Raw genomic sequence first — 24,433 nt, 5'->3', positions numbered from 1 at the left:
ATAAACAATGAGCTACTCAGATGATTTTTGGCTCCAGTATTTTGATATCTAGCTAGTAAAAGCATGTGGTGGGAAAGCAGACATCTCATAAATAGCCTCTGTACAACTCTTTTTTTGCAAATGCATTTATTTAAAATGTGACCCTCTACATTTCTTGACCAAGTCTGTTCATGATGGAAAAGAAGGAAATTTGAAAAACAAAACCCATTCTTCTTCACTATGCTTGTCATGGCCTTATCTCTTCTGCATGTTTCTGCCTTTCGTCCTTTGTGGCTGACAGCGTGTATGTTCTGCCTTGTAACATCTCAAAAATGTGTAGTAAAGCAATGTAACAGCAAATCCAGACAGAATGAGATTAGTGAGACTGTCAGTTCTGTGTCTGGGTGAGATAACTGTACTCTTTCCTCTCCCACCATGGAAAAAAGGAAAGTTTTCAATTAGGTTTTGTTCTTACCCTTCTGAATATATTGGGAAGTATGCTACATGTTGAAAAACAATAATACCCATCCCATTCTCTTTCTAAGACAGAATAATTTATTTGTAATGTGTATTTGAAATCCTGTTGAAGGAAGTTCAAACAATAGTTTCATTAGGTGAGATTTGGACACCCAATGTTTTCTTAGGAAGTACTCATGAATCTGCAAGCTGTGATCCAGCATGAATATACTGTGCAGATATCACAGCTTCCAACAATATCTTTGAAAACACGTTTTACAGTAAATCAATCATAGAATGTCAGCTGTTGTTATTTATTATAGATTGCTATAAAAATATTTTATTCAGTCAAAAGGGAAATATTTAGGCTTGGTTTCATTTGCTGTTACGTGAACTTTTGTTCTGGGTTCAGCAGTAGCAGTCCTTTTTCTCCTTCCTAGTAGTTGGTGCAGTGCTGTGGTTTTGACTTTCAGCCTGGGAACAGCGCTGATAACACCAGTGTTTTTAGTTGCTACTCTGACCAAGGACTTTGTGAGTCTCATGATCTGCCAGGGAGGAGGGGAAGCTGGGAGGAAGCAGAGACAGGACACCTGACCCAAACTAACCAAAGAGGTATTCCACACCACAGCACGTCATGCCCAGGATGTAGAACTGGGGGAAGTTACCCGGAAGGCTGAGAGCACTGCTCGGGTCGGGCTGGGTATCAGTCTGTAGGTGGTGAGTGGTTGTATTCTCTTCCCTTGTTATTTCCCTTATTATTATTACTGGTGGTAGCAGCAGTGGTTTGTGTTATATCTTAGTTACTGGACTGTTCTTATCTCAACCCGTGGGAGTTATGTTCTTTCAATTCTCCTCCCCATCCCTCTGGGAGCTGGGGGGAGGAAGTGGAGGGAGTGAGAGAGAGAGCTGCACGGCTGGGCTTAAACCACAACAACTTGTTAGTTAATGACTTAATACGCAGCAAGTTGTTCAGTTGCTGCATTATTGCTGAGCTGTAGGACCTGAAAATACTTCTTTCTCAGTCCCAAACTTGTGGATTTTACAGAAGTGTTTTACACCACTGGCATGAAAACATCACTCATGAAGTTAAGTCAAGCATCACGTTTGAAAAAGGATTAAAGCTTAAGAACTCACTAACTTCTCCTTTGATAACTTCCTTTTTTTAAAGTGTCATACTTGTACTCTTAATGAGTCAATCTGAGCCCACCAAGTGTCACATGTCTTTTGTACAAAAGTGATATAACCAGCTATTCCCCACCCTGCACAGAGCAAGTGCTGCACACAGCTGGGCTGTTCAAATTCTTTCATCGGGATCAATGTCGTGCTGAATAACAGAGTCCCCTTTTTCTTCAGTGAGGTCTTTGGCAGCGCTTGGCTTCTTTTAACTTTGACTTTTCCTTTTTATGGCTCACACAAAGGATAAAAACTTTTAAAATTACTATGTATCAGTTGACAGGAAAGGTGGCTCATTTTTCCATATTTGATCTGTAGACACTGATGGCCCTAGGCTTATCTGAGAATGTAAGCTAAAACTGGCTGCAAGTGCTGCTCAAATGAAAAAAGGTAATATAAATGGACATTGGTAATGTCTTTGAAGAGCTATAGCCACTTTCTTATTTGAGCCATTAAGTCAGATGTATGGAAAGCATTATATAAACTGATAGCACCACTGTGCCTCTCTCGTTGCTGTACTGGGGCACCCTAAGGATAGTCCCAACACCACCTCCACGTTCATCATTCTAACAGATGACCATATTAAACATAAATCTGAGTTTAGATTTCTATGCTCTCCCACTTTTTGCTTTTGGCACAGATGGTTTTGTACTGTGATGAGCATGCAGGGTAGCTTCTTCCCCATCACAGAGCCAGCAAGCCAAACTACTCTCGAGGCCTGGCCTGCTATGGAGAAAAGTCTTTTTAACATGGGCTGGCTAACTTAGAGCATGCAAGCTGTAGTTTTAACATAAGCTTACTGCTTTTTTGTAAAACTCAAGGATTACTGTATCTAGACTTACCCAGTGGCTTCCCCTTATGGCTTTCTACCTCATTTACAGCACAGGAATCAGATACTACACCAGCAGAAATCCCACTCAGGTGACTCATCTTTGTTTCATGAGCATCAGTGGAGCACTAAGAAGCCTGTATGTACACCCTTGCTCAGACACCTCCCATGTAAAAAAGGGAGAAAACAGACCCTTTAGAGTTTGTATTCTCTGTGTTCACAAACATTATCCACTCTCCATAAGGACCACAGGACCCATAGTCTTAGTATCTCTCCCAACACATGTTAAGATGGCATTTCAAGAACAAATATGCCTAATGACTTACATGTAGTGTCCCATGCTTTTCTCAGAATGTCTTTAATTCTGAAACAGCCTTTAAGATCACCGCTAACCATCCTTGTTAGTCCACACAGACTCCTTGAGAGCCTGCTTTTCCCATATAGGTATCTGTGTGTACAATTGATAGCATAAGGTTGAGCAAATAAGCTTTCTATGTAGCAACTCAATGTCCTTCCTGCATGGGTAATAAAATCTGCCTCCTGTGCATACCCAGTCCCTGCAATTTCCCAAACACAAATGTCAGAAATATGAGTGTATTAGGATCACTGGCTATTTCTTTTCTAGTTATAACTCATCACCTCAGAAATTTAAAATCCATTGTGCTGTGTGACTGAAGACAAGGCAGTTCAAATGCATATTGGTGTATAAATAAGCCTCTCCTTACTCTGCTTCTGCTTTCCTTCTTCTGTCCATAAAAGCATCTTAGGGGATTTGCAGGCTGTGTGGTACTGATGCTCAGCAGAATATTCCCCGTGGCTCTGGCAGCAGCATGATGGCTCAGTTCAATTTCTAGCAACTGCCAAGGCCACACAGAAAATGCCAGAGAGCAAAAGCACAGACATGACTGAAATGCCTGTATTGCAAAAAGAAAATGAAAAACAAACCATGACCCCTCTGCAGTGGAAAGGAAGGATAAAACAAAAAAAAAAAAAAGATGAGCTAACATGTAACCTGCAACAGACCAGAGGAAGAGCTAACACAAGGAAACCTTCCAGGAGCAGAGGGAAGAGGAGAGGAAATAAAGAACAGGGAAGACAGGTTCCAGCAGTGAAGGAACTAAATGTAGCTTCAGCTCAGACCTTTTGCAGAAATGTGTTGGACACATCTGCTGCATAGTCCAAATGACTGAGAATGGGATGGAGTTATGCTAATCAAGACAAAATTATGAAAGCCCTTTAATCCAATAAGCATTCATTGGATGTGTGTGGAGTATATTCACTGTCATTTTATAGTTCTGAATCACATCAATATACCCCAACTATTAATGGCAATTGTTAGCAGCTCCATTTTAATTAGTTCTCATGTTGTAAGAACAGAATTTATGTATCATTTAATTTTGTATTAAGCCAGAAATCTTTATTTATGCAAATTTAAGTGCACTGAGAAATGATCGAACACTCTCAAAAAAATCATACTTGAAGTAGATATTTCACATAACACTTTAAGAATATAAAATTAAAATCTGTTCCCCTCATTAATCTTTCCAGTCTCTCTTGCTGGGTGATATGAAGATGAAGGCAGGGCTGTTAACTAATTTTTCATCCTTCTTTTTTCAGCTAACATGATTCTTTGTACTATGGAGCTTCTCAGTGCTGTTTCTGCATCTGGTGGTGTGTATGAAATGCTAGTAGCTTACCTCACCTATAGCAATTTTTACTCTATTAAAAACAAGCAAAAGTACCCTAGAGCTTGGCTTGTCCGAGTTTTAGAAGAATACTACTCTGAGATCTGGTGAAGGCTGAAAGGTTCTTGGAGCCATTCTTGAATCCTCCACAGTTATTTGCCCTGTCTGCTCTTTTCTAGGCTAAACAAATGCAGCTCCTGAAAAGTTTCCTGAAGGTGACTTTTTTATATCTTCTCCACCTTGTGTTGCTTTCCCATCTGTCAAACTGTTCCTTAGATCATGGTGAACAGACTCGATTCTAGTCCTCCAGAATCAGAAAATGGGCAGAGTAGCTCTCCCATGTGTCTTCCAAGCAAGAGAATTGCCCCTCCTTGCAATGTTTTGTGCTATGCTGAGAAGTTTTCCATCTTTTGGATATGTGCGAGGTATGCAGTATGCAGTTGCAATGTTTACATTTGTCTAAAATAATATAGCAACAACAGTGACTTCTAAAATATTTTTACATGGAAAAATACACATCAACTCAATCTCCATTCAGCATTTAGCTCTTTTTTTTTTTTTTTGAGTAAGGATCAAAGTAGTGGCTAGAATGTCAAAATAGGCACCTGCTTTTTTATACATTATACATAAAGTATTTGTGTATGTTTCTGTGCATGTGCGTGCACTTTGATAACTCAGCTTCTGTGTATCTCATTGATAGGGTAAGTATTTAAGAAATCCTCTTCGTTGTGGAGGTATCTGAAGGAGTTTTCAATAGCCTAGCTAAGGTTAAGGAGAAATATGCATGTATTTGCACAATAAATTAGGATCTCACACCTTTTGGTGGCAGCAGGAAACCTACCCCTTTTCAGCCCAGTCTTTCAAAAGATACACATGGCAGCAATGGTACAAACTGTTACAACTGATGGTCACAGATTAATTATGACTCAGTTGCTTCTATCTCAAAAAGGAGATTTTCCTTTTAAGAATAATTTACACTGCAGAGTGTTTGCAGAAGGCATGCAGACAGCACAAGGAGCCTCCATGGGTAAGCATACTGTCAGCACAGGTTTGCTGAATACTGTTTTGATTCTATGGACTTAGGGCACTAGTGTGTGACCTTATCTACAACAGTGTTACTGTGTCAAAGAACAAGGATTGGAACAGGGTGTGCCTGGTTCTTTAAGAAGTACAGCTCCAAAGCCTGTGAGGAGCATATAGGGAAATAATTTCCTCTTAATACAGTTGATCTCTCTTGCTCTGGTACGAGCAGTCAGACCAAGCTTTCAACTTCTCAGACTTTTTTCTCTTAGTTTCTTTGCATTAAAGTATTTCATACAGACCTACCTTTCATTTGTCAAACAGAAACTTTGCTGCTTCTAAACCTGCTTCCCAACAAAAAATAGTTCAATGAATGACATGGTTCTCTACTCTGTAAAAAATATTTCCCACCAGTTTATGTAATGGTCAGTCTGAAATCCTTCAGAGGTAGACCTAATGTTGGAAGCCCTATTCCGCAGCCTGGTGTAATGTGAAACGTTGCTGCTTGGTTTTGCAGATACGAAATGTGGCAGCCAACCTTTGTGTGGACAGTAAACATGGAGCCACAGGGACTGAGCTGAGGCTGGACATCTGTGTGAAGGACGGCTCAGAACGAACATGGTCACACGAACAGGTATTTTAAGGGCAGAAAGGGAAAAGCAGTTTAAAACTGTTGCTTCTCCAGTTTCTAAACATTTCTCTGAGGGCTTTTCCTTATCCTAAAGCAAAGGAATGCAGGGTGTGGAAATAATCTGTGAATTATTGCTGATCTTAATGGCTTTTACAAACTACTCTTTATCATAACCTCAGAAACTCCAGCCGCCGCCTTGTCTGTGTATTAGTCTTAATTTCCAAAATGCCCAAACTGCTTTTTGGTGTGCCATGCTCCGCCACTGTATCATGAAAACATGTTGATTTTGGCTAGGTTACCTGAAAGTATTTTAAATATAGTACCTGGACTTGTAAAGCTCTAGTGGTAGACTGCTTTTATGCTTTCATCTCAGTAAGTTCTGTAAGTGGTTATATTTTAAATGAATATGAGACAAAAGCAAGATAAATGGGTAAAAGCTAGAAAGCATTTCAGAAAGACAGGGAATGATAAAGATTCAAAAAAAAAAGCTTTTATCTACGTAAAAATATGTTAGCTCTCAGAATAACAGGGGAAAAGAGCTCTGATTTGTACTCATTGTGAGTGCCATAGAAAAGGGGTCATGACCCAAAGGCTATGGGTCTGGCCAAACTGAGCAAAGAGAATCCAGATGAAAAGTACAACCTAACCATTTATTAGCAATTTTAGTGAGCATACCTTTCACAGGGGAAGGTCCCAGATTAGAAAAAATTGCCAATGCTTAGGAAAAAAATTGACCTGGCAGTCACACATGGCACTTTGTAAAAGCTTAGAAAGCTCAGGAGAGGGGAGTTCTAAGGGGTATTTGAAGTGCTGAGGTCAAGAAATCCTTCTCTGAGGATACTCGAAATGCAGGGGAAGAGGTGCAAGTGCATGAAATGGAGAAGCTGAAACATGATTTCAGCTTAGGGAAGTGCCAGTATGGGAAAAAGAAAGTTACTGAAAGAAGACTTCTTCACATAGCTACCAAAGATCTAGCACAGTGGTAGGATGCCAAGTCTAGATAAATATTATCCTGTTTGTTTATGAAAGCCAGTAATTCAAGCAGTTAATTGAAAGAAGTTGTATGGTCCAGGCTTGATCATCACAGCAGTTTCTGGCTTTAAAATCTACAAACCTGAAGAGCTCCAGACCTTTCTCAGAAGGGAGGGAGTCATGTCCTGACAGACATGAGAGAAAGGAGGGAAGAAAACTGAATGAAAAGCTGAGAAAAAAAAATTTAGCAAGGAAAGCAGAACAAAGGGAGACTTGAAGTATCCTTTGAAACAGTAAATACTTGTGAGAAAGGGGAAGGGGTGCAAAGGGAGAAGGATGTTAGGGAGAAATCGTGTTTCAAGTGTAATCCAGTGCGTTGCGATGTTTGGGATCAGACTCCATGTAAAGGTGTCATGCTATACTAATGGCAAAAAACGACTTCATTAAAATAGAGAGGGTTAAGCGAGCAGTTCAATAGCCACCTCTTCAGATCATAGAATCAGAACTAGCCTCAAGCTCATCCATGCTTGAACTGCACTCCAGGGACAGCATGAATTATTTCTGATGGGTTGGTGGGGGAACAGCATGTGCCTTCTTACTGTGGGACAGCATGGAAAATACTGCCAGGGAACACCACTTCTCCCACCTAAGCAGTGTGGCTGTGTTGGGAAAGGTCCATTTGCTGGTCAATTTGTTGATTTCTCAGGGCTGCTGCAGATGAGGGACTGGGTAGTGGGCACTGCTGGATGCTCCTCCTGAGGCTATTGCAGCTCCATGGCAAGCAAATGCAAACACACCCAAAGGCAGCTTAATTATCTAGCAGCTATTTAGCTATTTAACCCTCAAAGCAAGCTGTTTTCTTTTGTTTCAACTCATTTGTTGTGGGGTTGTGTGTTAAAATCTGGCCCTAGGCTGGTGACGGTTGATAGAAGTGTGGTTTAGATTGGTATATTTTGATGAAATTTCTTGGTTCATATTCAGTCCCAAAGGCTGAATATTACCTGCAGTGTGTGTGGGACCACAGTCTAATAAATCATCTCCTCAGGCGATGTGATCTTCCACTTGCAACATAGAAAGCTGTGAAGATGAACTTTGTTAAAGAGTGCTTGGGAGCAAGTGCTGAGCACCTGACAGACCCTCAGAGAGCAGCTCCTTATTGCTTATGTATTTTGAGTTTGTTATCTACGTGATTTTTACATATGCCAGTAGAAACTATCAGCATTAATGAAAATGTCAATCATTTTACTATCATATTTCAAATACCTTGGATTGACACTGAGGTGCTCTTGTAACTTGTGATACAAATTGACAGAAATCACTGCACTTTCTCTAGACTTCTCCAAAATTAAAGCACAAAGGGAAAGGAAACGGGCAAGGAGGATAGGCTGAACAGAGCCTTGGGTGACGCGGTTTAGTGTGAGGTGTCCCTGCCCATGGCAGGGGGCCTGGAACTTGATGATCTTAAGGTCCTTTCCAACCATAACTATTCTATGATTCTGTTATAGCACAGTGTGGTGTTCTTCCAACTCTGTCTGCCTAAGAGCTAACTTCAGGGAAAAGTGTGTCTCTGCTGGACTGATAACCAGCAGCAAAGGAAAATGACAGGTATCACTCTCTTCTCAAGTTCCCCAGCCTGGCCAGGAAGTGAGGTGGACAGGCATCATCTGTAGCACAGCCCAGCAAGCATCTGTGCAGCCTACTGAGCTTTTTCTTCTCTGCCTGGAGGTATAGTTCAGGTCAGGGTGCAGTTCTGAAACATGGCATTTCCTCTTTGTGCAGGGCACATGTTGTCCACTCAAGTCTAACCCATAGTCAAAGCACAATGCCAGCTGACGGACCCCAGCCACACAGCAGGTAATTGAGTGATGTTGTCAGGCTGAAAAGCATTAACATTATCAAAAGGGCCTTTGTCCTGTATACAGTCGAAAGCCAGTGACTGTATCAGGCAATCATTCTTCAGGCCCTGTGCCAATTATACATGATGCTGGAAAGCTCTGTTTTCCCCAGATACTGCGTGACAAGGCCAGGCTGCATGAAAAGCTAAAGCATGAGGGCTGAGTGGTTGCTTGGTTGCAAATGCAGAGGATGGGGTTGTTTTATGGGCTCTGTGGTATGGGAGAAGGCAGAGGAAGAGAATGAGCATCCACTGGGACAAGGTTTCTTGGGTGCAGCATGGAGCAGTGAACAGCAGCCTGGCAGGTTGCAGGTTATCACCAGCCTGCTGTTTGTTAATAATGTGTCTGGAAATGTAGGTGCAGCCATGTCGCAAATCAAAAAGCAGACAGGAATGAATGAAGGGGTACAAAAAGGTTCATCCACTTCTCATAAAATCCAACAGGGGTGGCTCCTAACAGCTTAGGTCAAAAGAACAACAAAATCCAAAGTGACAGGTGGTGGCAAAGCAGAGCATTGTGTAACTCAGGACTTCAGCTAATAACATGTAACATTGTGGCACATTAGGCAGTGGAGAGAGAATTTCTATATTCACCAGTTTTAGTGTTAACTAAAGAAAATTGGCTGTGAAATTGAGAATAAGTTAGAATTATGAGATTGGAAGGACTGCAGGCCTTCAAATTTTGTTTGTAACTACAAGATCTTATCATTAATTAGGTGTATGGAGAAGTATAACCTTTTTCTGATCAATCTTTTTTCTCTTCTCTTAGCCCTAGAATTTAGTTCCTGTCCCTAATAAGTTTATTTTATAATAGTATCACTAGGGAGAAGATGTATTTCTTGACTTAAAATTAAACTGTTTTACAAAACAGGAAGCTAGGCAGAAGGCAAAGAATCTGTGCTAGTCTAACCATTGAGATCTACTATCGCACAGATGCTGGTTTTCAGTGAAAGGGATCAAAAAAACCCTCTCTGTTACCACATCTTGACTTTCAAACAGGACACGGCCCTGGCAGTCTTCAGAAACCACACAGGACTGGAAAGAGTTACCCTGGATCAGTATGACCTGATTTAAGGGCTAGCTTGAGCCTTTCAGGTGTAGCAGTGCATTCAGTGTGATGGTAGTCCCTGGGCCAAGGTCCAGAGAGCAGCAGGAATTGGCCCCTCAGCTCACCAGTCATGCACAGAATGAGAAATTTGGAGAGCCACCCACTGGGAAAGATGAGGAATGTCCTGCAAGAGAATCCCTGTCTTGTAGTAGTGATGAGAGTGAGAATATTGCGAAACCACTGTTCCACAGCATTCCTCTAGGTATTTGTTATTCATCACTTTGAACTCCAGGTTCATTACTTGGCTGTAGAAAGATACAAAGTAAGAGAAAGAAATGGCTTTCGTTGTTTTTTCCTTAAGGGAAAATTATCCCAGGTTTCTCTTTTTCTAAAGAAACAACAGTGTAGCTTTTTCTGTACCAAATCTTCTGTCTTTGCTTGTGAAATGATGTTATCTTTGAAGGACATCCATGATGCTGGTTCCAGGAAACATGAAGAAAAGTAGAAAAAGACTTAACCTTTTGAAAAGCAGAAATTGCTTTGAAAAATGAAGTTAAAATCCACTGTCCACTGCATTTTGCTGCAGAAAAATGTAAAATAAACTCCTGGAGAAAGAAGAAATAAGCAGGACACAGGTGCAGATTAAGAAAATGCTGTCTAGAAAACTTGTAATGCTGAATAGGAGCAACAGCAGTTAACAGAGGGAACAAGGGCTTACAATAAGACACACAATGAAAAAGGCAAATATTCAGATATATGCTTGTATTTTGTGCTTGCAGGCCAAGGGAAACAATAATGCCTCTCAAATGTGGCATTTGGAGGATGGTACAGCTGTTTCAAAGCTGTATCTTTTTGAAGGAACACAGAAAGACAATAGTTATCACAATGAAAGGTTTAAAACTTGGGAACCACAGCAGAAGTGTTAGTAATCAGACCCACACTACACTGAGTGTCATTTGTAGATACTGGTTCTACCAGGGAATGTACACATTGCAAGGAGCAGGGTGCTAGATAAGGGCTGAAAAGATCCTGAGATGGCGTAGGTGCAGTGCTGGAGGCAGTCTGAGCACAGTATAGGGAGCTGCCTCTCCGGCTAATGAGCCTGCGTGCAGTTCTGCATGAACCATCACAGCTAAACAGTTTCTACTAACAAAGTTCGCTCATTTAGAAAGAGCTTCACTTTCTCAATGTTATGTTTCAGTTTATACTATGGAAAATCAAAAGTCATGCAGAAAGACGAAGAATAACACTGACATCAAAAAGAAAAAAAGAGGGGGAGAAAGGGAGAGAATAAAACCTCACAGCTCTCAGCAGAGCTTCTAGGTAGTAATTTACAACCTGCAACCCATTTTCTGCAAGGATTGGTCCATGGGAGAGGAAAATGCACTCTGCATCTTTAAATCTGGTGCTGTCAGACCTGTCACCTTCATCTGATGGTTGAAAGACTGCAGTGTCAAAGCATTATTTCAGACAGCTGGTATCTAATTGAGAAAGATGCCTCTGTTAACTGTGACCCTCCATGATTCCTCTCAGACAGTGAGAGAAAGGTCTTTAACAAGCTGCCTGTAGCTTGCAAGTCTCACAGTAGGAAGATGAAATTCATTTAACATGTGTTGTTTAGGGAAGACAGTTGAGAGAGGGTATGCTAACGGTTTCCCATATAAACAGAAGGAAACTGTTCATTAAACATGGGAGAGATGCTGTGATGGGAAGATCTATCTAGGTAGCTTCTTCAGACCCAAATAAGAGCTAGAGGAGCCTCACTAGGAGAGACTTTCTGAGTCCTATGTAGCTGTAGCTCTACTGCAAACCAGTGCTGCTTTAACTGGGGTAACTAAAGGCTTTAATACAGCATATCCCCTCTCCTCTGCACTGTACTGTGTCACCAGAGATTTTTTAATTCCTTGCCATAGGGATTGTGCCTTCCTGGGGTATATTCCACACTGGCACTGATGCACTTCAGTTAAGGCAGTTGGCATCACTGAATCATACACAGGAAGGAGCAAGTTTTGTGTGTGGTTTTAAACATTTTTCACTAGTAATATGTCATTATATTGCTTGATTGTTTTTCTAGCTCTTCACTTTTGGTTGGAGAGAAGACATCCGCCCTGGAGAACCCCTTCACACCAGGAAGTTCTGCTTCGATGCCATTTCACACAGTAGCCCTGTCACACTGTATGACTGTCACGGGATGAAGGGAAACCAGCACTGGAGCTATAGGAAGGTCAGAGGTTCAGACTGTCTTGAGCCTATATTCAGTTTAGCACAGACTTGTGTTTTCCTGACAGAGAGCTTCTGTTTTAAAATCCACCCCATCTTATTCCAATTCAATTTTGTGGTAATCTCTCTCAGGTATATTTCTTTTAACCATTCTGTTGTTTAGGTCAGAGTTAAGTGAAAATTAATCTGATCCAGCTCAGAGGGTATCTGTGTTGGACCTGTTCCCCTAAAGGTGTTTTGACATTCTGGCGTTTCAAGATGCTTGTGACATTTTAACAGAGGTGCTGCTGGAAATATTTTCATTGAATGTAACAGCAGCAAGAAATGCTGCTCATGAGTTAGGTATTACTATCTTGCTACATTTTAAAGATCTTAAAAGATTTTGAAGATCATTAAGGTCTGTATTTTAAAGATTTAAAAAATCTTCCTTTAAAAAAAACAAAAAAAAAAAAAAACAAATACGCCCAACATTAAATGCACTGCTGTAAGCCCAAAGAAAGCCGGAGTTTATAAACTAAAGATAAGCAGCTTAGACACTGCTTTGATCTACTGAGTTTCAGCCTATTTTTATAAATCACTGGAAACAAAAGGTCAAGCTAGAAACTGTCAGAGCCTCATTTAGGGTAAAGGCTTGTTAATGCTACCAAGTTGTTGTTAGGGTTTTTTACAAGATTAATCAGTAAGTTGCAGGATAAAGACAAACCTTTCTCTGAAGCACTGAAGATTCCTCTCACGCATCTTTCACTTTTCTTTGACCACTGTGCCTTGTCCACCACCTTGTTTAAACTGAAGCCAGAGTGACAGAAATTCATCTTTGTCAGTTAAACCTCAATACTGCTTTCTAGTTTGAAATTATATATAATAGAAAACTTATTCAGAACCATTGAAAATAGGTTTGCCCTGACCTTTTTTCTGAGTGCCTGCTTATTATCTTGTGCCTTTTTACACTATTTATATTGCAATTGGAGCTCCACCACAAGATTATCCAGAAGCATAATCCCTTTGAAACTTAAGTGTTACCTCTAATAAAGCTAGAATGTATGGGCCAGATATTTAAAGGATATAAATCACTGTGGCTGTATTGACACATATCTGGCTTTATAATGACATAATAATAACTTCTTCCTTCAAAACCCTTCTGATTTATCTTTTTGCCTACCCAAGCTGCAAGGAAGAAGCTTTCATACCTTTAGCACTTCATTGGTGCTTAATGTAGCCAGCTCACAAGACAAAATTCAGATCTGAAGCTGCCCTCTCTAAGGCTCATCACCTTTGATGAGGACATAATACAGCAAATAACTAAAACAAAAATTACTTCTGAAACAGATACACTGTGAGTTCTATTAAATTCTCTGCACAGCTTCATTTTTAACTTCCAGAAGGCTGACAAGGCTGATATAAAAATACTCAATGCAAGGCAAGCATTTCCATCTCAACAAGAAACACCACGAAAATTTGTTATGATGGAAGTACTGACACAGTCTTAACTGTAATACCAACCTGACAGCAAGCTGATTAGTTTACATAAACCTTCAAATAAAGAAATGGCATTGGAATAATAGGATTATATATACATGGTTTTCTTTAGGCTTAGTTTTAGTTTGGCTACACAGGAAGTGTTTTTTATTGTTTCACTTAGTCTGTTTCCTCAGATACAGAGCAGATTTACATTAGAGGTTTTTGGTGGTACAGCTATGTCTCCAAAATCCTGGTGATATAATCCTTATCTAGTTTTGAAAGCATCTTGGCAACAGAATTTGTAGTGGTGTCTCCCTCACCAAAAAAGAACATAAATGGATATTATATTGGTTTAACTGCATCTGTACTAGAGACTTACCTAGAGGATGGTATGCTACTAAAATTGCACCCTAAGTAAATATGAGTAGGAGTATGGTTAAGCACGAAGTGCCTCCTTTTAAAAACCAGAAAGCAAGTCAATAATTCTGCTCTGTTCTCTATGCCACTTACAGACATTGTAACTTCCTAATGGTCACGTATCCATCCTGCAAATAGTTTCTAGGAAAAATTACCTTGTTTGTCCACTATCTCCTAAGCTGCTTAATATGAAGTGTTTCTTACCTTATGATGTCATACTATTCCTACAAAACCAGAGGAGGTATCTATTCTTTTAAAAATTAGTGTCTTCTCATAATCATTTGTATCCTTGAGCCTTTGGTAAGGAGAAGTCAGGGCTGTGAAGTGATTACAAAGTGCTGTAAATAACTGTTTGAAGCCAGGCACTATTTTAAGATTCCATATACTTACAGCATAGAAACCCCAACAACCTGTATTTGGGTACTGACAAAACCAGATTAAATATTTTAGTAGCAAGTAGAATACATTAATATTTTACTTTGGGTAAGAAGTACTCTTCTGAAAAAAAAACATCCAGCTTATTCCATTACCTGCACTTTGTTTTTTATTGCAGTGCAGTCTCAGAGTGTGCAAACTGCGTTCTTTACAGATGAATGAAACCAAAACCACCACTAATAGACATGTCAGAAAACTATTCTTACTCCCATACTGCTTCAAATACATCTGGGACATTATTTGAAAGTTTAATAAGCCTGTGATATTAAGTAATCAATTCTTCTAGGACCAATCCAAAATCTTGGTCTACAGACAAGTCTACCCTTAAGAAAACCCTGTGAGAAGCAATGGAGTAAAATAAATCCAAGTAGGGCTGTAAACACTGCTGAGGGTTGGGAATACGAGAAAGAGAGTTTAATACTGGCAAAAAAAAAAAAATAATGGCACCATAGTGGTGCTCCCATCAATGGCAGGAGCAATGTGAGAAATTAGAGAAATGTAAAGAACCTGAAATTATTAGAGGTGTGGGAGAGCAGTGGCTTCCCAAGTTAAAGCCGTTTCTTTGATTCTATTTGAGGTTCCTAAGCATGTCAGAGCCAAAGTTCAACAGTGCTTACAAATTCCCATTCCTCCCAGTGAAGGGATATGGCTCTGGCTTTCAATGCAGCACCATTCTGGGTTGACAGGTAATACGTTGGTTGTGATAAAGTATGATTCAATTTACGTGCCTTAGTCCCATTAGTGCTATTTGCAGAGTGCAAGTATCCAAGAGAGGGCTGATTTAGTATGTCTTTAAAAAGAAACAATTGTGCAAAATCAATTTCATTATACGGTAATTCTACCCTGAGCCCAGTGATTATGATAGACACTAGACTGACAACCTCAAAAACTGTGCCCAGAAAGAGCAGCATGGTTTGCTCATACTCTCCTGACAGCTTTAGAAACAAACTGTAAGTTCACTGTTCACACAGTAGGTGCATAGATTATTTCCTCAGACAACCAAAGACATGTCATTGTGATAGTGGCTTTTATCATGTGGACATGTGTCCTACTAAAACTGTGCTGGGGCTACCAACTAATTTCAGATAAACTACTGCAGCCACCAGCTGATAATGACTTCCAGTTGCTATTGACCTTGGCCATCGTTATAGCAGTGACCTAGCAGAAATGAAAGACTCTGTGCCTCATTACCAATCCCCTGAACTGTCAAGGCCCATTATCTTATGGAGAAGTTTCTCCTCCTGCAAATAATCTTCAGGCCTGCCTTCATGCAGAAGGGAAAGAAAATCACTCTGCTGTTTTCAGGTTTTGGAAGTGTCTCAAGAGCTCTTGTGGGTTTGTTTTTTTTTTTTAATATTAGTGTAAAAAAGAATTTATATATTTCTGTTTTCTGGCATGCATGCAACTGTTACTCCTCAAAGTCCTGAGCCTGTTCCCATTGAAATCTGTAAGAGCAGCAGGCTTTGACCTTAGGTCAGTGTAAACTTGAGATAATAGATTAATAGAACTTTGCCAGAAGTTTTTACAGAGTGGTAGCTGTGTCCATGCTCTTAAAAGACATGCTCTCCTAATAACTAGACTGAAAGAAAGCACCGACAAATGCTTCACTCAAAAAATGCATCCCTTGGATATTTATGTGAGAAGAGCCCTAGGTCTCTTCAGAAGGCTGGAGTGTTTTTCATAGCACACTTCTGTACTGAAGCTGCTTCCTTTCTTCCTGTACCAGCTATCCTATTAAAGCTTCTGCTGTTCCAACTCTGGCTTCCTAATAGCTTGGCTGACCTTCATGCCCAGCTATGAGGCACGGAAAAGCAGATGCCAACTTCCTCCAAAGCCACACAGCAGGCCTGGTGGCCGTGGTGCAGATAGTATGTTCTGATTTTGGGCAGTGCCAGGAGAGCAGGAGCTGGCAAGATGAAAATAGATGCCTTACCACCCTATAGGATTCTTGAGAGACCTTGCAAGCCTACCTCCTAGTAGGGACATGACTGCCATTTGTACATAGCACAGGTAGCCCCTTCTTGCAAGCTGTAGTATCCTATCTGCTCCCCTTGTAGGACAAAATGGAACATGATGGAAAGGACTCCACCCACTTCGTTTGGTCCAGTCAGCTTTGATGTCATCCCTCTGAATTACAGTCTTGTGTGTGTGTTTACCCACTGTTTGGGGTGAAGGGCAGATGGTGGAGGTGAAAACCAGGGTTTGCAAAAGGCAGATGTAACACCAGCACCTTCAGACATAGCACAAGATGCTTTTGACCTCTCTTAGTTGCATGCTAATACCAAAAAAAGACATTGTGCATTACCAGTGTTTTGCAACCCACAAAATCAACCAATTTCAACTTTCCTAAATTAAACAAAAAAAAAACAACTTAATTTTTTCTAAGTGTTTTTAAATAGGTACTATTTCTTACTTGTTTCTTGTGTCATTTACTTTTGTCTTCAGACTTCTTTGTTGAATGTAGGGTATTTTTAGGTAAAGAGAAGTTTCTGTATGATTATGATTGTTGCTCAGCACTCAGAGCACTTGGGTGAGTTTATAATCAATTGCAATTTGATGGGTTTTTTTTTTCCCTCCTCCTCTCACAAGCTGGGCAAGCAGGCACATTCTGGATTAGTATTGAAATACTGGCAGGGCATGTTTGGCACAGAGGGGAAAAGCCTAGATGTGGTTTACCGAAAGTAATCTCAATTTTATTTCAACAGATACAGTAAAGGTATAGTCCCTGGAAACTTTCAAGCCGTCTAATCACTCCCACATCTGTCACTCTCAAACACTTGCCTACATGAGCTAAGTACGTTGAAACTACCAAACCCACATATACCAGTTGCTTGTCTGGGTAATTTATGCTTTACCAAATATTCACAGTCAGGTTACTTACAATTTGCTACAGTTTATGAAGCAAAATTAATAAAGGCAATAATATAAATACCCTTTTTAAAGCAAATTAATCCATGCTTATCCTCCAAAAATCTCCCTAGGGAGCTAAAACAGTGTTAGGATTCCCTTCTTATTAGGAGCAAGCCTATTTCAGTGGCAGGTCTTATCAAGGCCATGGGCAGTCTGCATTTCAGGGGGTGAGAACTGAGACCATCAGTCTTGTGTCCATCTGTCCATTTTACCACTTCAGTCAATAATTCATTTCTAAGATCTTCATCAAATTGAAGAGCATCCATTTTCCAGAGAGATTGCTACAGATCCTCCTACCCAGAGAAACTGTCAGAAACAAATCCAAACAAAAAGAAAAACCCAAAACCAACCCACCACTTCTCAGGTTCAGACATCTAAATAGGCTCCAGACAAGCACATGATATGCAAAGATTATTAAAAGACATTCTGTTTTTTCATTATATTATGTGGTTGTTAGTTAACAAGTAGATGTCTCCTCGTTCTTTCTTGAATCTTCCATTTCATGAAGGATAATAACCCAAGGAAAAAAAACACTCCATTCTCTACAGCTTCCTAATAATAGCTGTGGTTATTGCACAAGGTTAGCGTACAGAGACCACAGAATCATTTCAGACAGGGCTGTGTTAATCCATGTTCTGTAAAATGAGAACACTTCCAATGGCTTGGCATATGCTACTTAATTCTAATTTTTTTTTCGTTCCTGTAGGACAAAACTTTGTTCCACCCGGTAAGCAGCAGCTGCATAGATTGCAACCCAGCCGAGAAGAAGATTTTCATGAACAGATGTGATCCTTTATCTGAAACTCAGCAGTGGATTTTTGAACATATTAATAAGACCGTTTTAGAAAAATTTAACAGCAAGGCCAGTTCCTAGGGAAAAAAAAAAAAAGAAAAAAGAAACAATGAACACACCTAATTCCGTACAGACTGCAGACTACATTTTCGCCAGCATCTGGGTCAAAGGAGTCAGGAATTAAATTTCCTAGATCCAGGAAATCTGTTCTGAGAATTAAGAAAATGCCACAGCAAGAGCCAGCAGGCTGTCCTTGTGGATGTACAGTGTCTGGAGAACTTGCCCAAGAGCCTCACCGGATGCTGCTGATAACTTCAGGCTGAAAATTCCCTTGCTGGTCGAGGGAAAAACTTTGTTTAAAAACTGTTTAAAAGTACTCCAAGTTAATAAAGTAAAACAAAACTCGAGTTTCTCAGGTCAAATCCTGCTGTAGTGAGTAGCTCAGAACAGATGCTATAATTTGGGATGGGCATATCGTGTGCATGATGGCTACAGGAACCTGAAGAAATACCAGGTTTTAGAATTAAACATGCTGGTAGAAGAATAATGATGTCCCAGCAGCCTCTAGACAAGATATACGCTCTGTTGACATTCTCTTAATAAAAGGTTGGGTTAAGCAGGTTTAACCTTCAGAACTGCTGCAATTAATTTTAAATACCTCCCTTTTACAGTCCATTCATTATCAAAATAGGAACGTTAGAAATCTTAGGGTCTAGTATTACATTGTTGTGAAGCATGAAATAAACTGTAAGGTTTTGCCCTCACATTTCCCCCCTTCAGAACAAAAGGTAAAGCAATCAAATTTCAATACATGATGTATTTAGCAATTGTGATTCAAATCACATTGTCACACAAGGTGAGATTTTTTCTTAGTGGCAAATGTAACAGCAGCAGCTGCAGCATAATGGAAGGCTTGAGGACTAGCTATCTTTTCTAAAGGTAGAATCTTTACCAAACTATAAATTAAATTGAAAATAGGCGGGGGTGGGGGTGAAAATCAGGGAAGTAGGAAATAATTGCATACTGCATGCAGAACTAGGTAGTCAAATGAACATTGGTACACTGCCATCACCTAAAAAGAGTGTTGATTCCCTGCAGCACAGCTTTAAAGATCTTGCAGAGATGTTGTAGTGCTCCTGACAGATGGGAGTGGAGAGAAAAATTGGCATGGATCTAGTTGGGTGTTTTCGGAGTTTTTGTGAAATCACATTAACTTTCTAGAGTTAGCAAATGAATGCTATTGTAGGTCTCATGATGGAGGAAACAGGAAGTGCAAACAAGTCAAATGGTGCAGTATTTTGGTACTTCAGGCATAGGCACAATTCAGGGTAAGACAGACTTCTTCAGACTGATGATCATTATGGCCTGTGGTGTCCCTCAGGCCCACCAAGCTGTTGCATGAAAGGCCTCTAAAACTTGTTTGGGGGCTTATGGTTCTTCTCAGCAGAAATCAGTTAATCCTGATATGTGGATACTGGTTGATAGGTCTGGGATTTTTCAAGGTAAGAGAAAGTATAAATTTATATCAAGTAGGTATGTGGCCAGCTTTTACTTGAAAGATGAATTTACAGATGAAAGCACCATAAATGCAGATAGATCACATCCTCTGTGCTGTAACAGTACTTTCAAGTTCCAAAAATATCGTATGTTATTAAGTTGCTTATTCTGATTGCTGGAGAGGTGGCTGACTAACCAGAATACTGATGTGCTGTCTATCCTGTTTTGAGGGAGTAGTAAGGTGACTTGTTTTTTTATTGCTCCTTAAGCTGTGTTCATGCACAAAGAGCATTGATTGCATCCGGAGGATGGTTCTAGTACCAATAACTATGTGCTATTTTATGGCAGCACCTTGTAGTTGTAGGTTGAGACCCAAACTTGTAGATTATAGGAACTTTTTAGGAAGAGGATGGGATCCAGGAGTATTCAGGATGCATGCACTTGGACAGTTGTAAAATGTATCCGTACATTGAGCACTTGCTGCAAGTTAGTGAAGAGGTCTTTCAAATAATCTGAAAAAAAAATGTATCTATAGAGTTAGACTTCTCATTTTATGATTTTAAAATAAGTGAGCTTGTTTAGGTATTGTTTAAATTTAATTTGAAGATATGGTGCACTCAGGAATGGGAGCAGTAAGGCTACTCTATGATGGTACTTCAGGTTTGTTTGGCTATCAGTACACAGAACCAGACTAGCCAGTGCAGACTGTCATCCTTCCCTGGTGCAGGGTTTGCAGCATCATTTATTTGCTGCCTGAACACGAGGAAAGAGGATTTGGAAAAAGAAGAAAATGGCTACCTATGATGTAAATGCAGCCCTCAAAGTATTGACTGTAACTGGCCCCAAACTGTTAAAGTCCCATAAGCAACACTGTATCCCCAAAACAGAAAGGCAAAGGAGAGTTGCTAAACCAGCTAAGCAGCTGACCAGCACAGGTTGGTAGGGTTGTATCATTCAGTGTCTGACTGCATTTCAGTGGTTTGATTTTGAAACGTCTAATGGGAACTAGACTTTTGTTGGGGAAAAGAAATTCTATGTCTTTTACAACCCTTGCTGGGTAATATTGCGCAGCACTTTGCACTGCCAAAAGAAACCTTCCCCTTACTCATAGCTGGACACTAATTGTAAGCTCTAGCAGTCCATGTCAGAAAACAATCCACATAACAGACATTGAGATGTCTGGGGAGGAGAGAAGGAAATATGATCTACATATGTATGTTTTCAGGTTTTATATAACAAAAAATATATAAAAATATAATAAAAATATATTGGCATTTGTTGTGGATCAGCAGTGACCAACTGTTGATCAGTATCTGGAAGTATAAAGGTTAAGTGAAGGTTTATATCTTGAGGAAAGTTGAATGCGAACTTGTCACAGTGAGTGAGGCATAGAAACACCCACATACATATATGTGTGTGTGTATATATACATATGTATATGTGACCAGTGAAAAGAAGTAGGTGGAGGAGAGAAGTTTGTTTTCACTTCATGGGCTGATCTTTCAAACGCTTAGTATAACCAGAAGTGCACATGCAAAAATGCTAGGACACAAGTAGACTTCTAGAGAAGTTACCTCGCTGTTTTCAGCTTGAGCGAATTACTCTTTGTTAAAAACTGAGACAAAAAAAGCTAGCATGCAGCTTCACCAGAGACAGCTGTAATCCTCCTACTATGGGTAGAAGGTAGCCCTAGGGACAGAGTTCTTCAGAGTTGTGCTCCTATAACATTTGGGATGATGGATTCACAAAATGGTTATGACTTGCTAAGCACAGGACTCCTTCAGCAGGAAATTTTATTAATAATAAATGATCATTTAAAATTAAATCTCAATTGAATTCTGTCATGGGCATTCTCCAAAGCTTTCAACCGATAACAGTATTTCATGACTAATTTAACATTCAGGATTTAAGTCTTCCTACAACCGTAACTTTTCTACTCAGCAAAGAGCTGAACAACTTGATAGGATGGACAGATATATCTTCCTCATATATTTCATCAGGAGCATTTAGATTTAATATGCATCTCTTCAAAAGACTGTGAAGTTTCTTCACAGAACTTTTTCTTTTAAATAGTAGTTCTGAACATATGTTGAATTTAGTGCACAGGTAGCTGAACTGATGTGGGCTCATTATTTCAGTTGAGCTATACTGATCTGCCCCAACTGATTACTTGTTTCAGATTTTTCAGTTAATTATTCTGTGGTGAGAAGGCACTTTAATCAACGTTCCTGAAGATCTCTGCATCTTAATAGTTCATCATTACTTACCCTAATGTTTTTCCATTTAGGGAAAGAGAGAGTAGATGACTATCTTTTTTGTGCCCAGCAAATTATTACTACAGGAAAGAGCAACTGGAAAAGCTGAAAGAAACACTTAAGTGCAACTAAAACTCTAACATCACTACCTATATGCCAAAATCTAAACTAAACAGAAGCTTTGTGGTAGAGGGCTTAGGAGCTGGGAAACAAAGCATTTCAGCTGTTGGAGAGCAGCTTTGTTGCAGAGGTACAACCAGACTTCACTTCTCATTGGGCAGTTTTATTTTAAAACAAATGTTTCTGCAACAGTATGGCCATGTTAATGATATAATGCATGCTTCCTGGGTGGTGTCAGTTTATGAACAAATGGTCTGTAGCTGCTGAACTAGGTCTTCCTCATGGTAAAGACAGACTAAGCTTGAAAGGAAGCTGACAAACACCTAACAGCATTTTATTACTGGCAATTTGCCAGGCATTAATATCTCCATGACTTCAGTGAAAACAGATGCCACAGAAGATGGTAGAAGAAACTTATATAAATAGCTTAACCAAATTGATGTGATGGGTTGCACCTCTGTAAGAGTGGCTGTCAACTTTTTCTTTTAAAACAGTCATCATACTCAGAATGCAGTATGCATTCTGCGAATGCAGAATGCAACTTCAGTTGCATTTTTACTGCCAACTTCTGCAAGGGACTGGGTGGGACCCTTTAAACCTCCCCAGTCAGACTGGTGATGGAGCATTTAGGAAGGCAGTACTGGGAGGCTTTCAAAGTGGCTGCCACGAGGGCTATATCCATTTTCTGTTTAAAGAGCATCTTTAATGTGCTTGCCCAGTGCTTTTCGAGATAGCACAAGATGTACCTTAAAAAAATACAATAGCTGATTTATTTTGGGGTTTTTTTTAATCTATCAATATTGTTAAGGAAGTAATTTCAAACCTTTGAAAACAAAAAACTGATCAGAAATAGGTTTTTCATAGCTGATATTAATATTATAAAGTTGATTAAGTCATTTGTTTCATCCCCTTCCAAATCTGTTCCATACACCCTCTCAGAAAAAGCACAAAGGCCCAAGAGTGCTTTTATGTAACATTCTGAGGATCTTTCCTGTCTGAAAGTTTTGAAAGAACTCCCAAAAACCAGCAAGTGTGAGCCAAAAGGTAACAAAATACCCACAAGAAAAAGTACGAGGCTATTATGTCTAGTGTACCAAGAGATTTTGCTAAACTTCTTCTTCTAAAATAGTACCCACTGACTGGAAAATTTTAGATTAATAAGTAATGCAGTTTGGTAAATCTTTAGTGGAATAGTGTTTTCTGTTAAAGACTTTAAAAAAAAAAATCAAATTTTAGTGAATTTGTATAGTTAGTTGCTGACAGGGTTTTTTTTAACCACTCATAACAGACAAATCTGTCCTGAAGTCTCCTGTAATCTCATACTTCCTTCTTATACTTCTGAATGCACTGGAGAAAATCTAAACAGTGGGGGAAAAAAACACTCTCTAAAAACTATCCAAGAAACCTGTGTAAAAACAGGCAAACAATAAGAAAGTTCAGCAAGAGATGAACAGAAAAATGCATCACTTTTCAAAGCTTCAGCAGCATTCAGATGTACTTGCTCTGTGTGGTGGCTTTCTATTATGTCAGCGTATTGTTAATATCAGTGGTATTACTCCTGAAGCAGGATGTCTGAAAATGATGTGCTGTCATTTGGCACAGTAGATGGGCAATATGGTGCCAGAGGAGAAAAAAAAATCCACTTTCTAGGAGCAGTTCCTGAAAAAATTGCATTCAAACATTGCAGTCTGGCATGCCTTTAAAATCTTAGCTGTTCATAAGGTTTCCATTATCTTAGTTTGTCTCTTTTACAGGCCCTGATAGGGTGGTAGGTGCTTCAGTAGCCCTCATGAAAACAGTGCAGACAACAGGGGAACAAAGAGGACATGGATTAAAACAGTAAGAATTTGTGGTTACCTAAAGGTGTTACAACCACCACACTGACAAAATACGATATACACAAAGAGAAGTTTGTTTCTTTCGTGGGACCACAGTGGTAGATGTCCAGCTTCACAAAATGTATGAATGAGAAGGAGCCTTGCAAAGTGAGCCAGCTGGAAAGCTTGTACCCAGCAGAAAATGTAGAAAAAGTCACAAGGATCCATTTTAGAGAAACAAATGAATAGGGTATTTAGATTTGGGTACATGGACAATGTAAGGAATGTGAGGGCAGCTGCAATGAGGCAAGTCTGGTGAGCAGTACTATCTAAACAATATTAAGGCATAGGAAAGGAAAAATTGGTCCTCATTAACCTTAGCCCTCATTAACCTTGGCAGTATCCCTAATGCTTTGTTAAAGTATTAGTTGATTTAATTAAGTTAATCCTTCACCTCTCCCAGTAAATGCTTGGTCTGGAAGGAATCACAGCCCAATCAAACTTCTGTTGATCAACCCAGAGGATCTAATTGGTACAAAACACCACTAGACACAGTTTAGCCAAAAAACCCAGCTGGCATCAGAACTAAAACAATATTATCAGCCTGAAAGATTTGTAGTCCTCTGGCATCCCTCTGTGAAAAAAAGTTTCATTTGCCTAAATGAGTGATTGATGGTAATGATCCTAGATTAAGAAGATCAGGAATCATTAGCTTTTGCAGAGGTGAAAGGCCAAATGGTGAGATTAGAAGATGGCAGTTTAATTGAGAAAAGGAGGAAACAGGTGGTAGAAGGGGAGAAGTAGGAATCTGGTTTAATTCTGGA

At 39.7% G+C, this 24,433-nt stretch overlaps 1 protein-coding gene across 1 annotated transcript in view; it reads left to right on the top strand.

Annotated features, from left to right (window-relative positions):
- Positions 1-18,326, top strand: part of GALNTL6 (polypeptide N-acetylgalactosaminyltransferase like 6) — a 463,044-nt gene extending 444,718 nt beyond the window's left edge. Inside the window, exons 10-12 of the mRNA XM_005145519.3 lie at positions 5,660-5,776; positions 11,762-11,911; positions 17,834-18,326. Of these exons, the coding sequence (XP_005145576.1) occupies positions 5,660-5,776; positions 11,762-11,911; positions 17,834-18,001 (435 nt within the window). The 3' untranslated portion in view covers positions 18,002-18,326. The remainder of the gene's footprint in view (positions 1-5,659; positions 5,777-11,761; positions 11,912-17,833) is intronic.
- The last annotated feature ends 6,107 nt before the right edge of the window (positions 18,327-24,433 follow it).

Source organism: Melopsittacus undulatus, chromosome 7 (genome assembly GCF_012275295.1).
Source record: "Melopsittacus undulatus isolate bMelUnd1 chromosome 7, bMelUnd1.mat.Z, whole genome shotgun sequence".
Classification (NCBI taxonomy): domain Eukaryota; kingdom Metazoa; phylum Chordata; class Aves; order Psittaciformes; family Psittaculidae; genus Melopsittacus; species Melopsittacus undulatus.
This window is presented reverse-complemented; position numbering and strand designations above follow the sequence as displayed.